Consider the following 24,168-nt stretch of genomic DNA (forward strand, 5'->3'; position numbering starts at 1 on the left):
CCAACTAATTGAATTTACCACAGGTGGACTCCAATCAAGCTGTAGAACCTTCTGAAGGATGATCAATGGATTTATTTTTGTTTTGTATTTTTAATAAATCTGCAAACATTTCTAAAAACCTGTTTTTGCTTGGTCATTATGGGGTATTGTGTGTAGATTGCTGAGGATTTAATTTGTTGAAAAAATATATATATTTTAGAATAAGGCTGTAAAGTGACAAAAAAAAGTAAAGGGGTCTGAATACTTTCCGAATGCACTGTATGAGTGTACAAAATATTAAGGGGACCTGATCTTTCCATGACATAGACTGACCAGCTGAATCCAAGTGAATGCTATGCTTCCTTATTGATGTCACTTGTTAAATCCATTTCAATCAGTGTAGCTGAAGGGGAGGAGACAGGCTAAAGAATAATGTTTAAGCCTTGAGACAATTGAGACGTGGATTGTGTATGTGTGCCATTCAGAGGGTGAATGGGCAAGACAAAATATTAAAGTGTCTTTGAACGGGGCATGGTACTAGATGCCAGGTTAAAAAAAAATATTTAACACAGAAATGCTACCAAACAGAATTTACTGAAACCTGTTACAACTGACGGAGTCACCCATGATTCACCAAACTATATGTTGAAAGAGGAAGCAAAGTTCTTTAAGCATATGTTTTTGTTTCAGTCTCCTACATCTCCACTAACCAAAGTTAATTGTATTTTTTTCCTATTAATAATGTAAAAATAAAAGATTGATGTACTCAGAGAACAGTTATTAGCATGTTTTAACCTCTCCTTTAAAAATGGTAGATTATCACATACTCAGCAGGAAGGTCTGATTGAATTATTCCCAAGTGGTAAATATAAAGATCCAGTCTATTAAAAAAACTGGAAGCCCCTTACACTTCAGTGAAGTGATGCAAAAATTCCAGCAAACTGCATAGCGCATAGAATTAAAAAGGTATTGTCGGATATTATTCATACTAATCAGACAGGTTTTTTACATGGACGATACATTGGAGATAATGCCCAAGAAGCCGGTGTTTGGAGGATATATTGGCATGGTTGTTGCAAACCATGCCAACATATCCTCCAAACACCGGCTTCGAGGCCATTATCACTTTTATACAACGGGTTACCAACATATCCAAATAATGATTGACATATTTTCATGAAAAACTTTATTTTGATAAATTTATTCATACTATTTCATTCTTCCAGAAGATATAGTTCCGACACAAATCTAGGGTTGCTACCCAAGCCGGCTGGTCATTCATTCTAACTGTTCGGTTGCTAGAGACTTGACCCAAAGGTTTAGTCTTTTTGTTCTGTATCTGTGGATGCGACCCAGTCGTTCAGTCGTTCATTCCAAATGTTCCATTGTCATACTGGCTGGCAATGTTCTTATCCCTTACTTGCTAGCTAGCCAACTACGGCTAACTTATAATCACGTCAAAAAGAGCAGCCAGAATAACGGCAAAGTAGCTGCATTTGCATTTGTTTAAGCTGTTTTCTAGTGACATTTATTTGGATACATCCATTACAATGAGCGAACGAGACGCGACTTTGCCTGGCGTAGAAAATGTGCTCACTCGTCAGGACACTGTTGTTAAGAGGAGCTAGCCAACAACACAGCTAACCCAAACACTTCAAACTGAAGCTGGAAAGACTGCAAACTAGTTGCACTTTGTTTTGTTTGACCTTTTTTCAATTGACATTTCTTTGTACATATCCATAAAAATGATGCCAGCCGATTCATGATTTCGACTGGCTGAGAAACGTTGCCTGCCTTTCTGTCTCGTCCTGGCTTCTGACATGTTCATTACTATGAGACAGCTGGAGATCGAATTTGAATATTGAAACAATGTTGTAAATGTCGGAGAGACAGACAGCAAGGTTTATACAAATCTCTGCTGTTGTAAACTAAATGTTAGTCTAAAAGAAATGTGAGATAATATCTAGATGCTTTTTATAGTGGAGATCAAGTTTATAAAGGGTAACTTGTGGAATAGACACAGGCTGGAATGCGGTTTTAACCAATCAGCATTAAGGATTAGACCCACCCGTTGTATAATATAAGACAAGTGCTGGAAACAACAGAACACTATGAAAAATCTGGGAAACCAGGCCTGGTACTCATAGCTGACTTTGAAAAGGCTTTTGATAAAGTACAACTGGAATTTATATATAAATGCCTGGAATATTTCAATTTTGGAGAATCTCTATTACAATGGGTTAAAGTTATATAAGGTAACCCTAGGTGTAAAATTGTAAATAATGGCTACTTCTCAGAAAGTATTAAACTGTTTAAGAGGATTAAAACAAAGTTGTCCACTATCGGTATATCTATTTATTAAGGCCATAAAAGGTTAGCCATTAAAATAAGATCCAACAATAATATCAAGGGCCTAGAAATCCAGGGCTTAAAAACAAAGGTGTCATTGTACACTGATGATTCACGTTTTCTTTTATAGCCACAATTTGGATCCCTCCACAGCCTCATAGATGATCTAGATAATTTTTCTAACCTTTCTGGAGCACTAAAAATTAAAACTTTAACATTTCCGTGTAGTTTACCAATAATATAGTCTAACGGTGAAGTGGACATACTCGGTATTCATCACCCGAAATAAAGAAATTAAATATTATGTTTGAACTCAAATATAGGAAAATATTATAAATATATATATTTTACGCAACAATAAAATATTCTAAAAGTCTAATCTTTTTAAATTATATTATAAATAGGACTAGTGGAGTTATGTCACACATGCAGCTAACAAAAATATATGGAAATGTCTGCTCTACTCAAAATTACAACCAACTAATTGCAGCATTACCGCAAAAAATGGAAGAGGCAAGTGGAAGGGGGAGAAAGTAAGGGACCTGTCTGTCAGCCCTGCATTAAAGACCAAAATTGGCTAAAGAAAATTGTGATAAAGAAAATAGTCTACTAGTTTAATTTAAGGACCAAAAAGTGTAATTGACAGCTGTGCCATATAGATTGCAAAATAGTTGGGAAGAAATGTTTGATGTACCGATTCCATGGCACATGATTTATGAACTGATACACAAAACAACGCTAGATTCAAAAAAACTTTGACTTTTTCAATTGAAATGATTATACAAAATTCTTGCAACCAATGTAATGTTATTATATATATATATATATATATATATTCCAGGCATTTATATATAAATTATATATGGGGGATACAATCATCCCAGCTCTGCAGATTTAGCAGCGAAGAGACAGAATCATTAGATAATTTGTTTTGGTAATGTCCATATGTAGCTTGTTTTTGCTCGCAGGTTCAGAAATGGCTGAAGAATTGCAACATTTACCTGGAGCTAACTCTGCAAATAGCAATGCTGGGTGATTTAAAAAGTCATAGTCAATCGATCATTAATAAAATATACTAATATTCTTAAAACAACAATGTGTGCTGTTGAGCGTCTGGAGGACTGGAGTTGGGAAACACTGATGTAAGATGATGGAAAGGTTTTGCAAATCGGCCTCAGCCACCTGAAGATTGATATTCATTACAGTTTTCTTGAATGTGGAGTAATTTGTAGAACGTCACATGAACATATTCAAACCCCTGGTATTTGGGAAACATAGATCAGGGGTGGCCAACCCTCTTGGAGAGTTAAGTTTTGGTAGGGTTTTCTATGGCCCAAATGAATGACATGTTTACATTGTAATTTTACCTTTAGTTAACCAGGCAAGTCAGTTAAGAACAAATTCTAATTTTCAATGACGGCCTAGGAACAGCGGGTTAACTGCCTGTTCAGGGGCAGAACGACAGATTTGTACCTTGTCAGCTCGGGGGTTTGAACTTGCAACCTTCCGGTTACTAGTCCAACACTCTAACCACTAGGCTACCCTGCCGCCCCATGTTTGTTTGCTATGGACAAGGAGAGATTGAAATCCATAATACGCTTAGCAACTGCCACCAACCAATAATATTAGCATTTTCTATCCCCCCAAAAAGTGATTCAATGTTCCCCAGTTAGCTTACTCTAAATGTCATGCCCAAATAATCTCAAAGGTACTTCAAACCAAGTCGTCGAATATTGAGTGTGTATTCAACTCTTTTTTTTATTCAGCCCCAGTCAAGGGCCTAAACCATGTGAAAATATGGAGAATTACTGGAAATTAGATTTAAAACATGTTTTTTTTCTGGGGTGGCTCAGCCATGCACAATGCAGGTGATGGCTCAGCCATGCACAATGCAGGTGATGGCTGCAGGATGAAGTTGGTGAAGAGCAACTGCAGAAACTTACAATCGACTGCAGTCAAAATTTACGAACTTTGATCACCTGATTTTTGTCAAGTTCATGCATTTGCTCAATGCAATATACTTTGAAGGCGGTAACCAACGATGGTCAAGGACTTGACAAAGTGATCTGCTCGAACGCATCCTTTTACTTCTCTAGCCTTGGTTACCACACGAGCACTCAATCGGTCACACGTTCAAGCTAGCCAATAATGAGTTAGTACCCTCTTTTGTCGTGTTGGTATCATGCGTAGAAGCACTGGGCACAGAACATTGCATGAATCACGTAGTTTAGTTAGCTAAGTAATTTTTCTTAAAACGTTGAATGAGTGTGAGCTGGCCAGCTATCGAGGAGATGTTCCGACTTAAACTACAGCTTCCAGAATGCAACCGCAATGTAGCGTAGGTGCGTATATCCGGTGTCTTAAACACATTATACTTCCGCCCAGACAGACCGACACAGGCAGCCCGAAAAGGAAAACGTAGCTAACTTTTAAAAGCACCAATCAACAAGAGCTTTTTGAGCATAGTTTCATATTTTACAACACAATCAGGACATGTTTCTCGACTTGACTGAATATTGACGAAGCCGCTAAAAGCAAAGACAAACGCGTTGGCCGCTCAAGAAAGTTTGTGTGAGGGCCTGTAAACAACATGTCCTCCGCCTCGCAGGCATCCTCTAGACGGCAATGGTGCTACCTATGCGATCTGCCCAAGATGCCCTGGGCCATGCTCTGGGAATTCAGCGAAGCTGTTTGCCGGGGATGCGTGAACTACGACGGGGCGGACAGAATCGAACTCCTAATTGAGACGGCCAGGCAGTTGAAGAGTAGCCACGGTGTTTTGGATGGAAGGTCCCCGGGACCTCAGCAAGGCAAACCCAGCTCAGGTGGACCGATGGAAGGAGGGAGGCAGCATGCAGAACGTTTAGACAGGGGGAGGGGAGAGTATGGCGTTTCACCCCGCCTCCCCAATGGTCTGCACAGAGCTGAAGATGTGAGTATGTCAGAGGGGAGCAGACAGAGCCCCAACACTAGAAGGGCTATGGCTGGGGCCGCACCTGCTCTACATGGGACCATACCTCATGCTTTGATAGCCCAGGGGTTAGTGGGGGCCCCTCACGGCTTGTTGGCCCCCGTTTCAGGCACCAGAGCTGGTGGCCAGCAGATGGCTGGTTCCTCTGGCCATATAATGGGTGGTGATGGAAGGCGCCAGGTAATGTCAGCCATGTCGCTGGGGGCTGGTGCCTCCACTCTTGTGGGTCTGGAGGCAGGCTGGAGGAATGGTGAGGTCATGGCTGAGCTGGCAGAGAGTGCCAGGAGCCGGGCAGAGGGCTGGCCCAACCGCCCCAGAGCAGTACGAGACGTCCTGGTGACCCTCTGCGGCTGTGCCCCCTTCAGTGTGCGCTTCAGGAAAGACCACAACCTGGTGGGGCGCATTCTCGCTTTCGAAGCCGGGACCGGGCCTGAGTTTGAGCTGAAGGTGTTTGTGGAATACCCCAGCGGCTCTGGAATAGTCTTCTCGGGCATCCCAGAGCTTGTCAGGCAGATGTTTCGTGACTCAAACAAAGATGCGGGCAAAGCGGTGAACTCAGGGCTGCGTTACGTGGAATATGAGAGGCGACAGGGCGCTGGGGACTGGCGTGCGCTCACGGAGCTCCTTAGTGACGGTGTACGCTCGTTTAAGGAGCCACCGATGCCCGAGATCCTCCCACAGCCGTACACAGATGCGGGCATGCCCATGGCGCCCGCGGGCCGCTCTGCACCTACCAAGGGTGCTGCACGGCGACGCAAAGCATCACCAAGCTCTGAAAACGGAGAGAGTGATGGAAGGCCCATGGGAGATCACCCAGCCAGAGAGCCCTGGTCTCGAGGTGCATATCCAGGCATGGAGCCCCTAGGCTCAGGCATGACCAACCCCCAGGACGGCCTGCCCCGCTCACACAGTCAGCCCTCGCCCATCTCGGCGCTCATGGGAGTGGCCGACAGCCTAAGCTCAAGCCAGATGTCCCGAGACGGCCCCGGCTTGTCCTCAGCCCATTCCTCCGCAGTTGGCCGCCCAACCAGCGGCAGTCCCTCCTCTGCCTCCACCGCTGTCTCCCAGGCAGATATGGGCCAGGGTGCCCAAGGGGGGCCGAGCACTACCAGCGCTGGGGATTCCGGGAGTGGCGCCCTGCTTTGCTGCACCCTCTGCCGAGAGCGCCTGGAAGACACTCACTTTGTCCAGTGTCCGTCTGTCCCGCACCACAAGTTCTGCTTCCCATGCACGCGTGGCTCCATCCGCAGTCAGGGCCCTGGAGGAGAGGTGTACTGCCCCAGCGGCGAGCGTTGTCCCCTGGCCGGATCCACCGTGCCCTGGGCTTTCATGCAGGGAGAGATCTCCACCATCCTGGCCGGAGACGGCGACGTGACGGTGAAGAAGGAGAACGACCCCTGACCCCAATCAAGGTGAAAGGCCCATGACATCCATCTTTATTTTTTTCATAGATCTATTAGAGCAATAGTTTCTGTTTCTAATAAATGTTGTAATTGTCTTTCTCAACAGCGGCTCAAACACTTTGAAAGCGCTTCCCTGATCTATTTATCTCACCCGGAAGTTCAGATTGGCTGCAGTTCATCACGTGCACCGCAGAGGTGCAGCAAGTTATAACTGAATCACCACGCAACCCAGGAGGGAATAGAACCACCTTATTAAACAAGTTAGGAGGGCACCAGAACCATCAGTCCAAAAGTGGGCCACATGTCGGTCCGAGCTAGGCTCATCTGTTAGTAATAATTAAACTAGAGAAAATCACAAGTCATTCTCCATGTCCAACGAAGCAGCAGAGGCTATTCACGAGGCCTTGTTTTAAAAGCCCAGGATTGAAAGCACAGGTCTGTTCTTTAATATGACAATCTCTCAACGTTTCATGTGTTTCTATATAAAACAATTTAGTTGCATACTGTGTCATATGTGAACGATACCAATATTGAAAGTCCATGGGTAGCCAGAAGCAGGCAATTATTTGGACAGGACAAATAGATTTTTAAAACGATGGCAAAACCAGTAGGTCCTTAAAACCAAGGTTTAAACATTTTAATCACACGTCTCTTCAATGTATGCTCCTTTATTACATATTGTATGTCAGAAATGTGAATTTACTTTAAATGACTAATTTCTATTTTTGATACAATAAATTTATGTATGCGTTTATAGTAAGTGATAAGACCAAAGATGGCTTTGTGCTCTAATTTTACTGTAGCTTTGTATGCTGTACTCACTGATAACTTTGTCAGTCACTCTGTTTCTTAATCTACCACAGAAGTAAGCTGGTTGTTTGTCTCTAACTTTTTTTGAATTCCCTGTGTGTGTGTAACACACACGCTTCAATGGTGAAACAACATACTCAAATGTGATCTTAATATGGGGTCAACTAATAAATTCCAGAATAGTCATTGCTCTTGTGTATTTTTTGTCTTGCTCCCTTTTTGCTAGTGCAATTCCTACCCTTTTGTAAAAAAAAACAATCTGTATGGCACACACAAATACCAAGAGAAGTGAAGCATTTTTCAAACATTTAATTAATCTTAGGAAAGGTATACAGTTGCACTTTCCAAAGGAGGAAAGTTCAAAACTGTTTCAAATGCTATTTTTACACTGTTGAGAAATTACACCGTTAACCTGATTCCAACCAAATTAATTAGAATTTTGTATAATTTAGTCCAGGCCATTTGATGTTGAAAAATCAATTCCAAATCAAACGAACACCAAGTCCTAAATTACAATTTATTTAAGAAGAAAGTGAATTGTGAAAGGGTGCCAATATATTACAGCACAACTGTACACAGACATTTGAAGACAGGCACATATTTAATACAACTTTTTCAATGATTCAGCATTTTAAAACTTAATGAAATTCCAATGATACCACAGTAAACCACCTCTAACTGTAAACAATGTATTTGAGCAGCGAGATAGGGTATAAAAAGGTGACAGACAATAAATGTCAAACGAGCTCACATTTCACATGCCTTGTATGCATAGACTGGTACCAAGCATCACAACCAATTTCCAGGATTAGAATTGGGCGGTAATCTGGATTTTCATACCGTTTCTGTACTATACCGAGGTATACAGTATTGCTAAATGTTCACACAAGTGGCACCCAAATGATTAATACTTTTTTTTTGACAAAACAATTTAGGCACTAGGGATCTTGATCCATGAGGGGATTGAATGTCTCTGCTATAACCAAGAAGCTTGATCATGAGATCTAGCCACTTCACTAGCAAACCAAATGCATAGCTGGAGCCCTACGCTGGATATAATTTGACATCTTAGATTTCTTATAGCTAGCTATAAGTAGTGGCGTAGCACGGTATTGAAAATCATACCGTCGGTATTCGGCAATACCCCAGTATAACGCCCAAGCCTAATTAGAAAATATAAAAAATATTGTAAACAAAACACCCATAGATTATGTATATTGTAATAACATTTTCATAAACAAAAAGGAAGCCTGAAAAATATAAAATTTGGTATCATCCCTTATTGATCTGGTTCATGAGGACCATGTTAATATTCCATTGACAAATATCAAGTGATAATGAGCAACTTGTTGGTCAGCCATCAATGCTTTACATTGGAGTCACCCAGTGAAACCTCGCAAGGAGCTTCTTGATCCAACAACGTGACCCCTCAGAAAGGGCTTCCTGTGTCCCGGAGGGCCTCTTGGGCCCCTTTCAGTGTCTCCCTCTTCACACACTTCCAATAATCTAAGATGCCACGCTGGGGCTGCACCTGGGGAAATACAAACATCACATAATAATTAGAGGTCGACCGATTAATTGGCATGGCATATTTAGTTAAAATAAATTCATGTTAGCAGGCAATATTATCTAGGGAAATTGTGTCACTTCTCTTGCGTTCAGTGCAAGCAGAGTCAGGGTATATGCAACAGTTTTGGCCGCCTGGCTCGTTGCGAACTGTGAACTAATTTGTCAGAATTGTACATAATATTGAAGGTTGTGCAATGTAACAGCAATATTTAGACTTGGGGTTGCCACCCGTTCGATAAAATACGGAACGGTTCCGTATTTCACTGAAAGAATAGACATTTTGTTTTCGAAATGATAGTTTACGGATTTGACTATATTAATGACCAAAGGCTCGTATTTCTGTGTTTATTATATAATCATTCAGTCTATGATTTGATAGAGCAGTCTGACTGAGCCGTGGTAGTTAGCAGCATGCTCATAAGCATTCATTCATACAACACTTTACTGCAAGTATCTCTACTTGCACATCATCATCTGCACATTTATCACTCCAGTGTTAATCTGCTAAATTGTAATTATTCGCTCCTATGGCCTATTTAGTGCCTACCTCCTCATGCCTTTTGCACACACTGTATATAGACTTTCTTTTTTTCTACTGTGTCATTGACTTGTTTATTGTTTACTCCATGTGTAACTCTGTGTTGTTGTCTGTGTCACACTGCTTTGCTATATCTTTGCCAGGTCGCAGTTGTAAATGAGAACTTGTTTTCAACTAGCCTACCTGGTTAAATAAAGGTGAAATCAAAAAAGAAAACTGCCAGCAGCTCTTAGCAATGCTTGAAGCAAAGCGCTGTTTATGACTTCAAGCCCATCAACTCCCGAGATTAGGCTGGCAATACTAAAGTGCCTATATGAACATCCATTAGTCAAAGGTATATGAAATACAAAATGGTAGAGAAATAGTCGACGCATCAAAATTCTTATAATAATCCTATAATAACAACTACAACCTAAAACTTCTAAACTGGGAATATTGAACCACCAGCTTTCATATGTTCTCATGTTCTGAACAAGGAACTTAAACTTTAGCTTTTTTACATGGCACATATTGCACTTTTACTTTCTTCTCCAACACTGTGTTTTAGCATTATTTAAACCAAATTGAACATGTTTCATTATTTATTCGAGACTAAATTGATTTTATTTATGTATTATATTAGGTTAAAATAAATGTGTTCATTGAGTATTGTTGTAATTGTCAATATTACAAATATATATATTTTTAAAAAGCGTCCAATTAATCGGTATCGGCTTTTTTTGGTCCTCCAATAAATCAGTATCGGCATTGAAAAATCATAAATCGGTTGACCTCTAATAATAATAATAATAATAATAATGTTAATAAACTTTACAGAGTGGCTGTGTGAATTCATCACCAGGACACCTTTTTATATGGACTAAAATACCCCCCCAAAAATGTTACGCAATCGCCACTGCGTCCTCCCTGTCCTAATCCTCACTTCTGAGATTAACATTCTGGAAAATTTGGACAACATGATCAGCGTGAGGTTTTCTCCCCCCAAAAAAGTGCGTAAAGTAACACATCGCGGAACGTTTAAAAGGTTATTTAGTACACTGGAAAAGGTGTCCTAGGGGGTGGGGCGGTTCGATTAGATTGTGTAGCCTCGGCTGAAACTTAACTTGTGTAGCACAATTCATACAGAAACCACACCTCACAACACAATGATTATTAACAAGTAAATTGGAGACTTGCATGAAAGTTTGAGTGAAGCACTGATCTCAAGATCAAATAACACCCTGACATACTTTTTAATGTGATTGCTAACTGGTAAGTACCCCCTTTACCTTCAAGCCACGTAGTACTCGGTCCTCCATCACTCCGATAAACTCCTTGTGGCTCAGACAGTTATCGCCGTCCAGGTCAAATATCTTGAACACAGTGTCCAGCACGTTCTCCGAGAGGTCGTGCCCTGTGGCGATCTTCACAGCTCGCTTAAATTGGACTGTGGAGTATCAAAAGAAAGTCAAATGATCAGGATAATGTCTTTGGTTGAAGTGATTTGACTGTGTCGAATCAGAAACGTTCATACAAAATGCCCTTCCTACTTAAAACAAGGTAGAAATTAAAATTACCCATTCCAATAGGTCGGTTGGCTTCACTTATCATTTTCACAGAGAAGGCAAAGTCTTCCAGGTTGTTGGTGAATAGGCAAAACGCTTTGAACTCATCAAATGTGATGCTCTACAAAAGAAGAGGGACAAATGTCCAAGTTATATACTGAGAAGTCAACTCTTGAGACCCCCAGGAAAATGGGTTTATTTCACAACTTCTTAAACCTGAAGGTACATTGACCTGACTTCCTATTATCCCTGGCCCTGTTTGAATAGAAAATGCATCATTTCTACATTAAAGTAACCCCACATCAGAATTGGTTGGATTGGGGAAAATAATTGGGTGGCAATTATTTTCCCCAATCCAACCAATTCTGATGTGGGGTTACTTTAATGTAGAAAGGATGCATTTTCTAATCTGTGGTGACCAAGGAAGGAAGGGTGGATTTTTCAAAGCATTGGAACAGGGCCACATTCCTTTTTACCTGGCCAGCGGGGATCCTCTTCCTCATGTTCTCCCAGTAGGCCTCGTTGGCTTCCTCGTTGGTGTAGTGCAGCAGCCACTCTGCAAAGTCCTCCCGCCGCATGGTGTCCATGCCCTTGGAAAACTGCAGGAACTCCATCTCCTGCACCTCTGACTGCAGGTCTTCCATGAACCTAGAAGAGAAATCCAGAGTAAAGACACTGAATGTGACAAGGTCGGTTCCGGGCCCATACTCAGTGTCTCAGAGTAGGAATGCTGATCTAGGATCAGGTCTCCCTGTCCTTATAACTATATTATGATCTAACAGGCAACACTGATCCTTGAGCAACAATAAGTACAGTGCATTTGAGAAAACATGATTTTACTAGGATTAGGTACACCTATATATGCAAAATGTGGACACCCCTTCAAATTAGTGGATTCTATTTCAAACACACCCATTGCTAAAATCAAGCACACAGCCATGCAATCTCCATAGACAAACATTGGCCGTAGAATGGCCTTACTGAAGAGCTCATTGACTTTCAACTTGGCACAGTCATAGGATTCTACCTTCCCAAAAAGGCAGCCCTGCTAGAGCTGCCCCAGGCAACTGTAAGTGCTATTATTGTGAAGTTGCAATGTCTAGGAGCAACAACGGCTCAGTCGCAAAGTGGTGAGCCACACAAGCTCACAGACCGCCGAGTGCTGAATTGCATAAAAAATTGCCTGTCCTCGATTGCAACCATCACAACGGAGTTTAACTTCCTCTGGAAGCAATGTTTACAGCACAATATCTGTTAAATCGGGAGCTGAATGAAATAGGTTTCCATGGCCGAGCAGCTGCACACAAACCTAAGATCCCCATGCGCAATGCCAAGCGGTTGGAGTGTTGTAAAGCTTGCCACTCTACTCTGGAGCAGTGGAAACATTGCGATGAATGACGAAGAATCACACTTCACCAATGAGGGCTGTGATGAATCACGCTTCACCAATTACGGCTGTGATGAATCACGCTTCACCAATGAGGGCTGTGATGAATCACGCTTCACCAATGGGGTGGTCTTTCATGGTTCGGGTTAGGCCCCTTAGCGTTAAGATTTCCCTTCACTGGAACTACAGCATACATTTACATTACAGACGATTATGTACTTCCAATTTTGGCAACAGTTTTGGGAAGGCCTTTTCCTGTTTCAGCATGACAATGCCCCCTGTGCACAAAGCGAGGTCATACAGAAAAGGTTTTTAAGATTGGTGTGGAAGAACTTGACTGGCCTGTACAGAGCCCTAACCTCAACCCCATCAAAGACCTTTGGGATGAATTTGGAACACCGACTGCGAGCCAAGCCTAATCGTCCAACCTCACTAATGCTTGTGGCTGAATGGATGTCCCCGCAGCAATATTCCAACATCTAGTGAAAAGCCTTCCCAGAAGAGTTGAGGCTGTTAAAGCAGCAAAGGGGAGACCAACTCCATATTAAATGCCTATGATTTTGGAATGAGATGTTCGATGAACATGTGTCCACATACTTTTGGTAATGTAGTGTATTTTACCTGCAGAATACATTGTACTGAAGCTTGTTTTTGCCATTCCTGCCAAAGAAGAATGCCTGCAGTGTAGTGTTCACACCATCCCCCTCTACGACTGGTTTCTGTGAAGATGACATCAAGTTTCAACACTTCCTGCCTTTGTTATTACTGCAAGCCCCATCACGTTTGAAATATGAGTAAAGACAATCAGTTTTCCAGCCGGTACGCAATGGTTTACGTCACCGTACAATGACAGTTGGCAAGGCTTAGTGCTTTCAACGTGCATTTCCACGTCATTTAAAATACATTTAAAAAAAAATATATACTTTATTTAACTAGGCAAGTCAGTTAAGAACAAATTCTTATTTACAATGACGGTCTACCGGGGAACAGTGGGGTAACTGCCTTGTACAGGGGCAGAACGACAGATTTTTACCTTGTCAGCTCAGGGATTCGATCCAGCAACCTTTGTTACTGGCCCAACGCTCTAACCCCTAGGCTACCTGCTGCCCATATCAAGTATTTTGAAAAATGTTCAACAATTCACATAAATGACTAAGGAGTTCAGTCTTAAAAAGGTTTAGATTGTTGACTCACCACGTCTGTGGCACCTTCCATGGGCACTTTCTCTTTTCTTTTCCCAATGATTTTCTTGAGCTTCATCATAAAACAAAGCAGCAACAATTATTCCTTGTATTATAATAAATGCAGATACTAAACTACAAAAGATTAAGCTACTAGTGAGAGCATTTCTTAGCTAGCTGTCTAAAAATTCAGGAAACTACTAATTCAGTTATAAACCCACTAATAACACATACATACCTCTTACTCATCTGGATTATCCAATAAATGTCAGCAATAACATAATTTTTCATTAGTCAAAAAGGTTTACTATCCACAATGCCTCACTAATATTAATACTGGAGCCAGTTTGAAACAGCAAACAGTGTGTGTTTGAGATCGACTGAACAGCAGATGGACCATACTGATCTACAAATCATCTTGCAACCCAAATACTACTCATGATGTGACCAAAGCGATCACTTGCCTTGCTCACACTGATCCTCTCAAACACGCTGAATGATTATCCATGCTGCTCCTCGCTCTACTTTGTCAGGTGCATAACATGCTTACATGTAAGATGTTTTGGACCCCATATTCCCAGTAGGAACACACAACAGAGGTCTCTTAACGCCATCTAAACCCTGTCGTTCCCAGTGTTGCTGAATGTCTACACCAGGCTCTATTCAAAATTAGGGAATCAACTTTTCATTGGTTTGGTGCAAAACTGTGTCAGTCACATGCATTTTTGTAGCAATGTATGCATACTGCATTGTGCTAAAGCCAACTGGCAAATACAGTATGTTTACAAGCTACATTCTGTAACATACAGTGCATTCGGAAAGTATTCAGACCTCTTGACTTTTTCCACATTTTGTCACGTTACAGCCTTATTCTAAAATTGATTGAATTGATTTTTCCCCTCATCAATCTACACAGAGAGTCAGAGTCCTTTAGGTGCCTTTTGGAAGAAACTGGTCATACAACATGTGACTGAGTTAGTATCAAGAGTATAGTACTCACTTGTTGGAGCATTTATTTTAAAACCTCCAACTGGGCAACGTCCATGTAAGGGCTGGTAATATTTTGGAATTTAACAGTGTGGATACTTGATATAGACATACATGACTGTATACTTTGATATACAATCAGACAATACAAATTACTATATGCAACATGAAAATACAAATCCATCAACTCCTTGAGAAGCATATCATCGCTGTCTGATGAAAACCTCATCCTCAAACCACAAATGTTTCAGTAAATAAAATAAAGAAATTCCGCATTAACGAACAAGCAATTATGAATACATTTTCTTGGTCCTAGAGTCACGAAATGTTCAGAGTACATTGAGGGGAATTACTGCTTTCAATCAATAAATAAAAAATAAAAAAATTGGCCACAAATGCAGTTACAAGGTTTTCATCAGAGAGCGACGATATAAAAAACAAAAATGCGAGGAACATTATATAATTCACATTATAAAGCATACCTTGAGAAACTCCTTTCTGTCCACATGCTCATTGCCATCAATATCAAGCATTTTGAAAGCTATATGAAATCCTGTGTGTGGCTCTGAAATTACACAATGCATTTTCTATTAGAAAATAACATCACAGGCTTATCTGCAGTTGAAGTCGGAAGTTAACATACACTTAGGTTGAGTCATTAAAACTTGTTTTTCAACCACTCCACAAATGTCTTGTTAACAAACTATAGTTTTGGCAAGTCGGTTAGGATATCTACTTTGTGCATGACACAAGTCATTTTTCCAACAATTGTTTACAGAGATTATTTCACTTATAATTCACTGCATCATAATTCCAGTGGGTCACAAGTTTACTTTGCCTTTAAACAGCTTGGAAAATTCCAGAAAATGATGTCATGGCTTTAGAAGCTTCTGATAGGCTAATTGACATAATTTGAGTTAAATGGAGATGTACCTCTGGATGTATTTCAAGGACTACCTTCAAACTCAGTGCCTCTTTGCTTGACATCATGGGAAAATCAAAAGAAAAAAGATACCACCTTCATCTGTACAAACAATAGTGCGCAAGTATAAACACCATGGGACCGCGCAGCCGTCATACCGAAGGAGAAGCGTTCTGTCTCCTAGAGATGAACGGATTTTGGTGAGAAAAGTGCAAATCAATCCAGAACAACAGCAAAGGACCTTGTGAAGATGCTGGAGGAAACAGGTACAAAAATATCTATATTCACAGTAAAACGAGTCCTATATCGACATTACTTGAAAGGCTGCTCAGCAAGGAAGAAGCCACAGCTCCAAAACCGCCATAAGCCAGACTACGGTTTGCAACTGCACATGGGGACAAAGACCATACTTTCTGGAGAAATATCCACTGGTCTTATGAAACAAAAATAGAACTGTTTGGCCATAATGACCATCGTAATGTTTGGAGGAAAAAGGGGGAGGCTTGCAAGCCGAAGAACACCATTGCAACCGTGAAGCACGAGGGTGGCAGCATCATGTTGTGGGGGTGCTTTGCTGCAGGAGGAACTGGTGCACTTCACAAAATAGATGGCGTCATGAGGTAGGAAAATGATGTGGATATATTGAAGCAACATCTCAAGACATCAGTCAGGAAGTTAAAGCATGGTCGCAAATGGGTCTTCCAAATGGACAATGACTCCAAGCATACTTCCAAAGTTGTGGCAAAATGGCTTAGGGATAACAAAGTATTGGAGTGGCCATCACAAAGCCCTGACCTCAATACCTATAGAAAATTTGTGGGCAGAACTGAAAAAGTGTGTGCGAGCAAGGAGGCCTAATAACCTGACACTGTTACACCAGCTTTGTCAGGAGGAATGGGCCACATTTCACCCAACTTATTGTGGGAAGCTTGTGGAAGGCTACCTGAAACGTTTGACCCAAGTTAAATCATTTAAAGTCAATGCTTCCAAATACTAATTGAGTGTATGTAAACTTCTGACCCACTGGGAATGTGATGAAAGAAATAAAAGCTGAAATCATTCTCTCTACTATTATTCTGACATTTCACATTCTTAAAATAAAATGGTGATTCTAACTGACATAAGACAGGGAATTTTTACTAAATGTCAGGAATTGTGAAAAACTGAGTTTAAATGTATTTGGCTACGGTGTATGTAAACTTCCAACTTCAACTGTAGGTACTGCTTGGACCCAACAAAGCAGCGACAAAATGAGCGCTTAACAGCAGGGTCTTCTGAAATAATGATTCTAGCACAACATTGTTGGTGACTGGGCAACATTTTGAATGAGAAAGTTAATTCGCCAAAACACTACCACATGAGCTGTGTGTTCAGTATCTAAGTATGAGAAAAAAATACTATAAATAGAAAAATAAAATGTGCGTTCTATTGGACTGTTTGAATATGTTATTTTTATTTTTGTGCCTACTGAAAACCACCACCCAGGTTGTCAGTCCAGCCACAAGTTTTAGCCAGCTTTTCAGTCACTGCACAAACCTTGAGGGCATAGAAAATCCCACAAAATCAAGTAATGCATACATAATCTTATTATTTTCACAATGTTACAGTAACAGGCTACACAATGTACTATCCTAAACATGATAGATAGTACATTAGATTAGGCTACGTCAAATTAAGTTAACCTATTGTGCAGACAATAAGATGAGGGGTCTGAAAATATCATGAGCAACGGAAACTCGGCAATTCATAAATGAGCCAGCTACTGTACAAAGGTGTTGCCACACATTCATGATGTTTGCACGTCTATATGCTACATCTGTGCTAAACCAGAGCCGGGTTCATTAGGCACCCAATGGTAAAAAACGTTCTGAAACGGGAAGGTATCATCTGTCCTTGTGTAACACTGTTGTTTCCGTTCTTCTCCCTGCCCCAACCTGGACTCAAACCAGGGACCCTCTGAACACATCAACATCTGTCGCCCATGAAGAAGCCGCGACCCTTGAGCAGGTGATGTCACCGATTGAATGATACTAGGCTACACTCAAACCCTTTGACCTCCTCCACAGCAACCCCAGCAGTCAGGCAGAGCTCAACTGAGTAGATACCACTAACTAGCTAGGAAATTGATATCGACTAAACTTGTCCAAAAAACACACATTTTTGTTTTCAGTTGCAAACCATTTTTGCTAATGGACACGACCCAGATGAAGTAAGATGTGCTGTGTAAGCATGAGAGGATGCAGGTTCCAATGCATGTCATTGAAAGGGAGGGCTGTTTCTACGGTATGTCATGCTGAGTCTATAACTTACTGGTCAGAATAGTCAACAGGAACAGGTACTCTGTGTAGGATATCAGACCTGCAAGACACAAAACATGCCATCTGTATCACACAAACATTTCAGTGAGTGTTCATTTAACCCGTTTAGATTGACTCCAACATCAAATACATATTTCCTGCCTGAAGTATAACTAGCCAGCATCTTCTAACTTTGATAACGCACGTAGCACCAGTGAGGTTGCTTGACCATGGCATGAAAACGTACCATTGTCTCCAAAGTTTCTGAACAGACTGTTGCCTGCCTTGGCCCATGAGGCAGCATCCAGCATCTTATCCACCTCCTGCAAGTATCATCAATTATGCAAAGATAAACAACAAAAAGTCATCTCGTGCTGTAATGCTCATGTTGGTAAGACTATAGTAAATCCAAAACAAGTTCTGACAATGTGTTAACCCGATCCCAACACTCACCTTTTTGGTTAGAGCTTTATTTTGCAATTTACCTATAAGCAGAAGGAAAAGTAAAGAGCAGTTGTTGCTTGGAACAAAATTTAATACACTTACCCAGATGGAGCTTGTATCTAGCCAATGAAGCCATATGCCAAACAATTACATTCATTACATAATGCAGTATTCCTTTTCAACCACGTAGGACATTTTACAACATGGACACTATCATTTGATACTACTGTACTTACGGTCAACATTCTCCAGCATGATTGAGAAGAGGAAATCCCTTGGTGTCATGTAGAGCTCCTCATCGTACATCATTGAGGCAAACTGGTTGAAGCGCATCCGTCTGGCAGACATCTGGGATACTGGAAGCACCTATAATACAGAATGAAGAATTAGCATTAAAAGGAGGACAAAGTCTAAACTAAGGGGCAGTGCAAAGTTGAACGTTTGATAAAATAATGGAAATAGAATGGTCAGTACTCCTGACCAACTATTTTGGCACATAGACATTCATGCAAACAGCAATTAGCTAATGGATACATTTTATTTGCTTGCTTATTCTATCAATGTATCAACTGATGGCACAATTTCCCTATACATAGAAAATATTATCCCATAGGCATGTCCCTCTCGGTCACCACAATCACACCGTTATTCAACTGGTCGTTCAGATCGACACCGTTTCCTTTTTATTTAACGTTGCACACCGTTTTCTTCATACTGAAAGCAGCCCTAATCAATCTGGTGTGACCATCAAATAGCAAAACTTGTGGAGCAGACATAGATCATAGCTGTGTTCAAATACCCATACTAACATACTTAATGAGTATAAACTACATACTATTAGTTCATTTTAGTATACTGTAAACAAACAGTATCCTTCAGTTGAGCATACTAGCGCTTCACCTGTCTACCGGAAGTTGATGCTGTTGCTATGCAACCTCTTGCTAGCATAACAAATGACTAGCTAGACATTTTACTACTTTGGGTGTGTTCTTAAATTCAATCTGGAGTGCCAGAGTGTGCTCTGGGCGTTGGTAAATTCAGAGCGTCTTCAGATTGTCCGTTTGTAAATTCATAGCGTTTCGCTCTGGGAGCGTTCAGAGTGCACACTGGACGCTCTAGCCGAGGAGTAGGGTTGATTTGAGCATTCTGACCTTACAACTGGCTAGCTACTTCCAGACACAAATGAGAGAACACCTCACTCTGACCATTTCACTCACCCTAGCAGAGCTGGTTAGGCAGTTTTCATGTTATCCAGACAGTTGGTGACAAACTGCTGCTGGCAACAATTTAATTAAGCTATTTTACCAACATTTAACGACACCGGCAAAATTCAACAGGTGTTGAGCGTTCGTAAATTCAATTATTCTGCTCTACTCTTGTACACTCAAACGAGAGTGCTCTCGGACTAACTCAGATAGCCAGAGCAAATTTACAAAAGCACCCGAATTGAGAACGCACAGGTAATGACTGGAATAATCAAGTCAATACACGTTAGGTAGGTAGTTAGATAGATAGGATATTGTTAATATACTGGCAATTTTGATGTATTAGTAACCAACTATCGTCGTTAATGCTGTTAGAAAGCAGCTAGCTAACATAGCATATCTTTATGCAACCTCTCCCTCAATGTGATCAAGACAAAGGAGATGATTGTAGACGACAGGAAAAGAGGACCAAGCACACCCCCATTCTAATCGACGGGGCTGCAGTGGAGCAGGTTGAGAGCTTCAAGTACATTGGTGTCCACATCACCAACAAACTAACATGGACCAAGAACACCAAGACAGTCGTGAAGAGGGCACGACAAAACCAACTCCCCCTCAGGAGACTGAAAAGATTTGGCACGGGTCTTCAGATCCTCAAAAGGTTCTACAGCATCTCCATCGAGAGCATCACTACCTGGTATGGCAACTGCTCGGCCTCCGACCGCAAGGCACTAGAGGGTAGTGCTAGCGGCCCAGTGTATCACTGGGGCCAAGCTTCCTGCCATCCAGGACCTCTATACCAGGCGGTGTCAGAGGAAGGTCCTAAAAATTGTCAAAGACTCGAGCCACCCTAGTCGTGGACTGTTCTCTCTGCTACCGCACGGCAAGCAGTACCGGAGCGCCAAGTCTAGGTCCAAGAGGCTTCTAAACAGCTTCTACCCCCAAGCCATAAGACTCCTGAATATCTAGTCAAATGTCACTAATACAATTTGATTTACAGCCGTATGTAACCGGTATGTGGTTCGTAAGGGTAGCGTAGCTAACGAATTGTCAGCCAACATAACTAAGGTAACTTATTCGAAAAGTAACTTCATTACATTGCCCAACATTTGTCATAATTAGTAAAGCAATGCATTTGTATCCACTCTCGTTAGACTTTGGCTGCATAAGTCACACCCATTTCCAGAAGAATTGCATTATGGACCCTAAAATCACGGCAAGTGTCCACTGTTTGAATACTTCGTATTTTGGCGAATGTAGTACGAGATCCGGAAACTTTTGGCATACTAACTATATCCATACTATGACCAATAAGCATACTATACATTTACGTCACAGATAGCATGGTTAGTATGAGTATTCGAACACAGCTCATATTGTAACGACAGTCACAGTCGATAGCGCGCCGGACTTCTGGCTAGAAAGCCGAGGGTTCGAGACCTGCTCCCTGCTGTTTTCATTACATTGGTGTCAGAAGTGATCGGACCTCGCAACCACGACAGTGCGTGTGCTTGGCCGGTGAGCGCGTTCCTGTAAGACGTAGAGTCGCAAGCTAGCGCGAGGACGCGCTCTTTGAAAGGAGGGAGTAGTGTACAAGAGTAGCGCGCCGGACCTCGGGCTCCAAGGTCGAGGGTTCGAGACCTGCTCACTGCTGTTCATTACAATATATAAAGAACACACAAAACAATATCGCCCTCTGAGCCACCGTAATCATCATGCACAGTTTCCGTCTAATTAAACGTTTAACACCGTTCTGAATACACCACAATACTCTCAAAATGTTGATTGGATCAACAACAAAAAAACATTGCGATAACTAGCTACCTAACGTTACCATATTATTTGTATGCAGAGCCTTAGCTAAATAGGCTACTTGTTGTTTACTAATAGGCCTACTGTAATATATATGGCTGTTTACTTGAGCATTGTACTAACATTAATTTGTGATAATGCCTGGTAGAAAAGTTTAGCATACAAATACTGACTCACCAGGCAATTAGCAAGATTCCTGGCAAGTTCGGAGATCTAGTTAACTCAAACTTCGTTGCTAACTTTACAGACAGCTAGCTAGCTGCGCCACTTCACCAAAGAGACTCGAATGTTACCTTTTCCTCCTCGGCATGGACGGTGAAGGGCAAAAACCTCTTGCTCGACTCAAAGTGAAAATATACCAGCCCGCTTCCAACGGCAGACCCCAAAATGCCAGGTCTCAGGGCACTATGCAGCGTTCTGTATGACCAAGGTCTCCTCCAAAAGTTTCTCAAAACTCCAGCAACCCTGCCAAAGCTGGCCATTTTCCGTAAACTTCTTCTTAGGTAACTTCTTCTTCGATGACGTTTATAATGGCGGTTGGAATCCAATACATGTTGCATTACTGCCACCAACTAGACTGGAGTATAACACCTTTATACATTGCTTGAAAAAACCCCATATAAAAACAAAGAATACAACAAAGAAAATATCACTTGTTGGACTATCCCTCTGCACTGGTACAACTCACAAGATTCCTCATGATCCCCCCTTGACCCATCTTCCTTTACTTTCTTCACTGCCTCAGCATAGACAGCTTCTGCAATACTCTAACCCTGGAAACCTCAACCTGCCTCTCTTGTGGACATTTCTGATCTCCAGCCCCATGGGTATCCCTACAATTAACACATACCACTACTTTCTCCAATGCTACACACTAGCCTTTGTCTCATGCCCTTGCACACACTTTTCACACCTAGGAACCTCCCTCCTACACATGTGTGGCAGCTGCCACATGCACATAAGGTTGACACCTGTAACCACGTAATGTATTCGGCACAAAAGCTCATACGGGATAACTTACATCACTTCGTTGGGCAAAGACTGAATATCAAAACTCAAAAGGACAGACAACTCTTCTGTTCCACCACTCACGCCACCCTGTCTGGGTCGCATCAAACTACGCGCATCGCAAACCCCCGGAATCTTCACCTTCAGTTGGTAATTTTTCCCATTTACCTCTACCCCAATAATCACTCCTTGCAATGGCACCCTTTCCTTGAGAACAAAACAATTCACCTCTCTTGTCCCCAATCGTTTAATGTGGAGTGCCTGCTCCCTCTGACCAGCAGAAACACACAATTATCAAAAGACCACTTCTGATTACCTTCACGGATTCCAAAGCACCCAAATCGGTTTTCACCCAGCCTGAAACCACAAATGGATCAGCCAAAAGGCAATGGTTCAATTTTTCTAATTTTTTTACTCCTACTGTCACAGACACATCTTGATCCTGACCCTTGGTGCAAACCTCGGGCTCCGAAAACTTAACCACATCTCCTTATGATAATACTGCACTTCTCATGACATACATCTTGTTCTTGCCCTCTCAAGGGACGCCAGTTAAACGGCAGTTACAATCCAACAGCAAATGCAACCTTCCTGTCTGCTTGTCCAAATCTCTTCTTCGGTATCATGGCATTCACACATTTTGTTTGTGCATGCCACCACCTACTGTGCAGAAATGTGTGGTCGATCACATTACATTATGTGATACAAACATAAAAACGATGGGTGAAAGGAAAAAAATTGCACCACCAACTAACCCCACACTTACATACCGCTATTTAATTTACCCTAAATTATCTTAGCCAGACCGATGGCCTGGGAGAACGGGACTCTCGTTCAACACACCCTGTAACTCTTCTGCAGTAAAACCTTCTACACCAGTAATTCTCTGCAGCTGCCACCATAACATCTATATTCTGGGATTTACATTCCATTTATGCAATACAGTTATTAACCATTGCAACGAATGCTAAGAAGCCAAACTTACTGAAGCACAAATTTGTATTACTCTGTAGTAGAGGTCGAGCGATTGCCGATTAATTAGGGCCCATTTCAAGTTTTCATAACAATCAGTAATCGGCATTTTTGGACGCCGATTATGGCCAATTACATTGCACTCCATGTGGAGACTGCGTGGCAGGCTGACCACCTGTTATGTGAGTGCAGCAAGGAGCCAAGGTAAGTTGCTAGCTAGCATTAAACTTGTCTTATAAAAAACAATCAATCTTAACATAATCACTAGTTAACTACACATGGTTGATGATATTACCAGTTTAACTAGCTTCTCCTACGTTGCAAATAATCAATGCGGTGCCTGGTAATTTATCATAGAATCACAGCCTACTTCGCCAAACGGGTGATGATCTAACAAGCGCATTCGCGAAAAAATACACTGTCGTTGCACCAACGTACCTAACCATAAACATCAATGCTTTTCTTAAAATCAATACACAAGTATATATTTTTAATCCTGCATATTTAGTTAAAATAAATTAATGTTAGTAGGCAATATTAACTAGGAAAATTGTGTCACTTCTCTTGCATTCTGTGCAAGCAGAGTAAGAGTATATGCAGCAGTTTGGACCGCCTGGCTCATTGCGAACTGTGTGAAGACCATTTCTTCCTAACAAAGACCGTAATTAATTTGCCAGAACTTTACAGAATTATAACATAACATTTAAGGTTGTGCATTGTAACAGCAATATTTAGTCTTATGGATGCTACCTGTTCGATAAAATACGTAACAGTTCCGTATTTCACTGAA

At 41.4% G+C, this 24,168-nt stretch overlaps 2 protein-coding genes across 2 annotated transcripts; one reads left to right on the plus strand and one right to left on the minus strand.

The window, feature by feature from the left end:
• The first annotated feature begins 4,677 nt into the window (after positions 1 to 4,677).
• On the plus strand, positions 4,678 to 7,698 carry LOC115105362 (interferon regulatory factor 2-binding protein 1-like). Its single transcript, XM_029627314.1, has 2 exons — positions 4,678 to 6,711; positions 6,809 to 7,698. Exon 1 carries the CDS (start codon positions 4,919 to 4,921, stop codon positions 6,698 to 6,700), a length of 1,782 nt encoding a protein of 593 aa, XP_029483174.1. The 5' UTR covers positions 4,678 to 4,918; the 3' UTR covers positions 6,701 to 6,711; positions 6,809 to 7,698.
• Positions 7,699 to 7,806: 108 nt separating this feature from the next.
• Positions 7,807 to 21,915, minus strand: LOC115105363 (calcium uptake protein 2, mitochondrial-like). The gene is made up of 12 exons (XM_029627315.2): positions 21,692 to 21,915; positions 18,618 to 18,747; positions 18,391 to 18,422; positions 18,185 to 18,260; positions 17,951 to 17,998; positions 15,201 to 15,283; positions 13,745 to 13,804; positions 13,172 to 13,269; positions 11,640 to 11,811; positions 11,176 to 11,284; positions 10,888 to 11,045; positions 7,807 to 9,043 (listed from the first exon to the last, which is right to left on the minus strand). The coding sequence occupies exons 1-12, from the start codon at positions 21,878 to 21,880 to the stop codon at positions 8,942 to 8,944; spliced, it is 1,257 nt and encodes a 418-aa protein (XP_029483175.1). The 5' UTR covers positions 21,881 to 21,915; the 3' UTR covers positions 7,807 to 8,941.
• Positions 21,916 to 24,168: the final 2,253 nt, after the last annotated feature.

Source organism: Oncorhynchus nerka, linkage group LG22 (genome assembly GCF_034236695.1).
Source record: "Oncorhynchus nerka isolate Pitt River linkage group LG22, Oner_Uvic_2.0, whole genome shotgun sequence".
In the NCBI taxonomy this organism is placed as follows: Eukaryota; Metazoa; Chordata; class Actinopteri; order Salmoniformes; family Salmonidae; genus Oncorhynchus; species Oncorhynchus nerka.

Excerpts from the sequence above, each read along its gene's own strand:
- LOC115105363 (XM_029627315.2), bottom strand. The coding sequence starts at position 21,880 with ATGGCCAGCTTTGGCAGGGTTGCTGGAGTTTTGAGAAACTTTTGGAGG. Across the intron at positions 18,748-21,691 it reads TCCATGCCGAGGAGGAAAAG|GTGCTTCCAGTATCCCAGAT; the intron begins GTAACATTCGAG and ends TCTGTATTATAG. Across the intron at positions 11,812-13,171 it reads CAGTACAATGTATTCTGCAG|GTTCATGGAAGACCTGCAGT; the intron begins GTAAAATACACT and ends TTTCTCTTCTAG.
- LOC115105362 (XM_029627314.1), top strand. The coding sequence starts at position 4,919 with ATGTCCTCCGCCTCGCAGGCATCCTCTAGACGGCAATGGTGCTACCTA.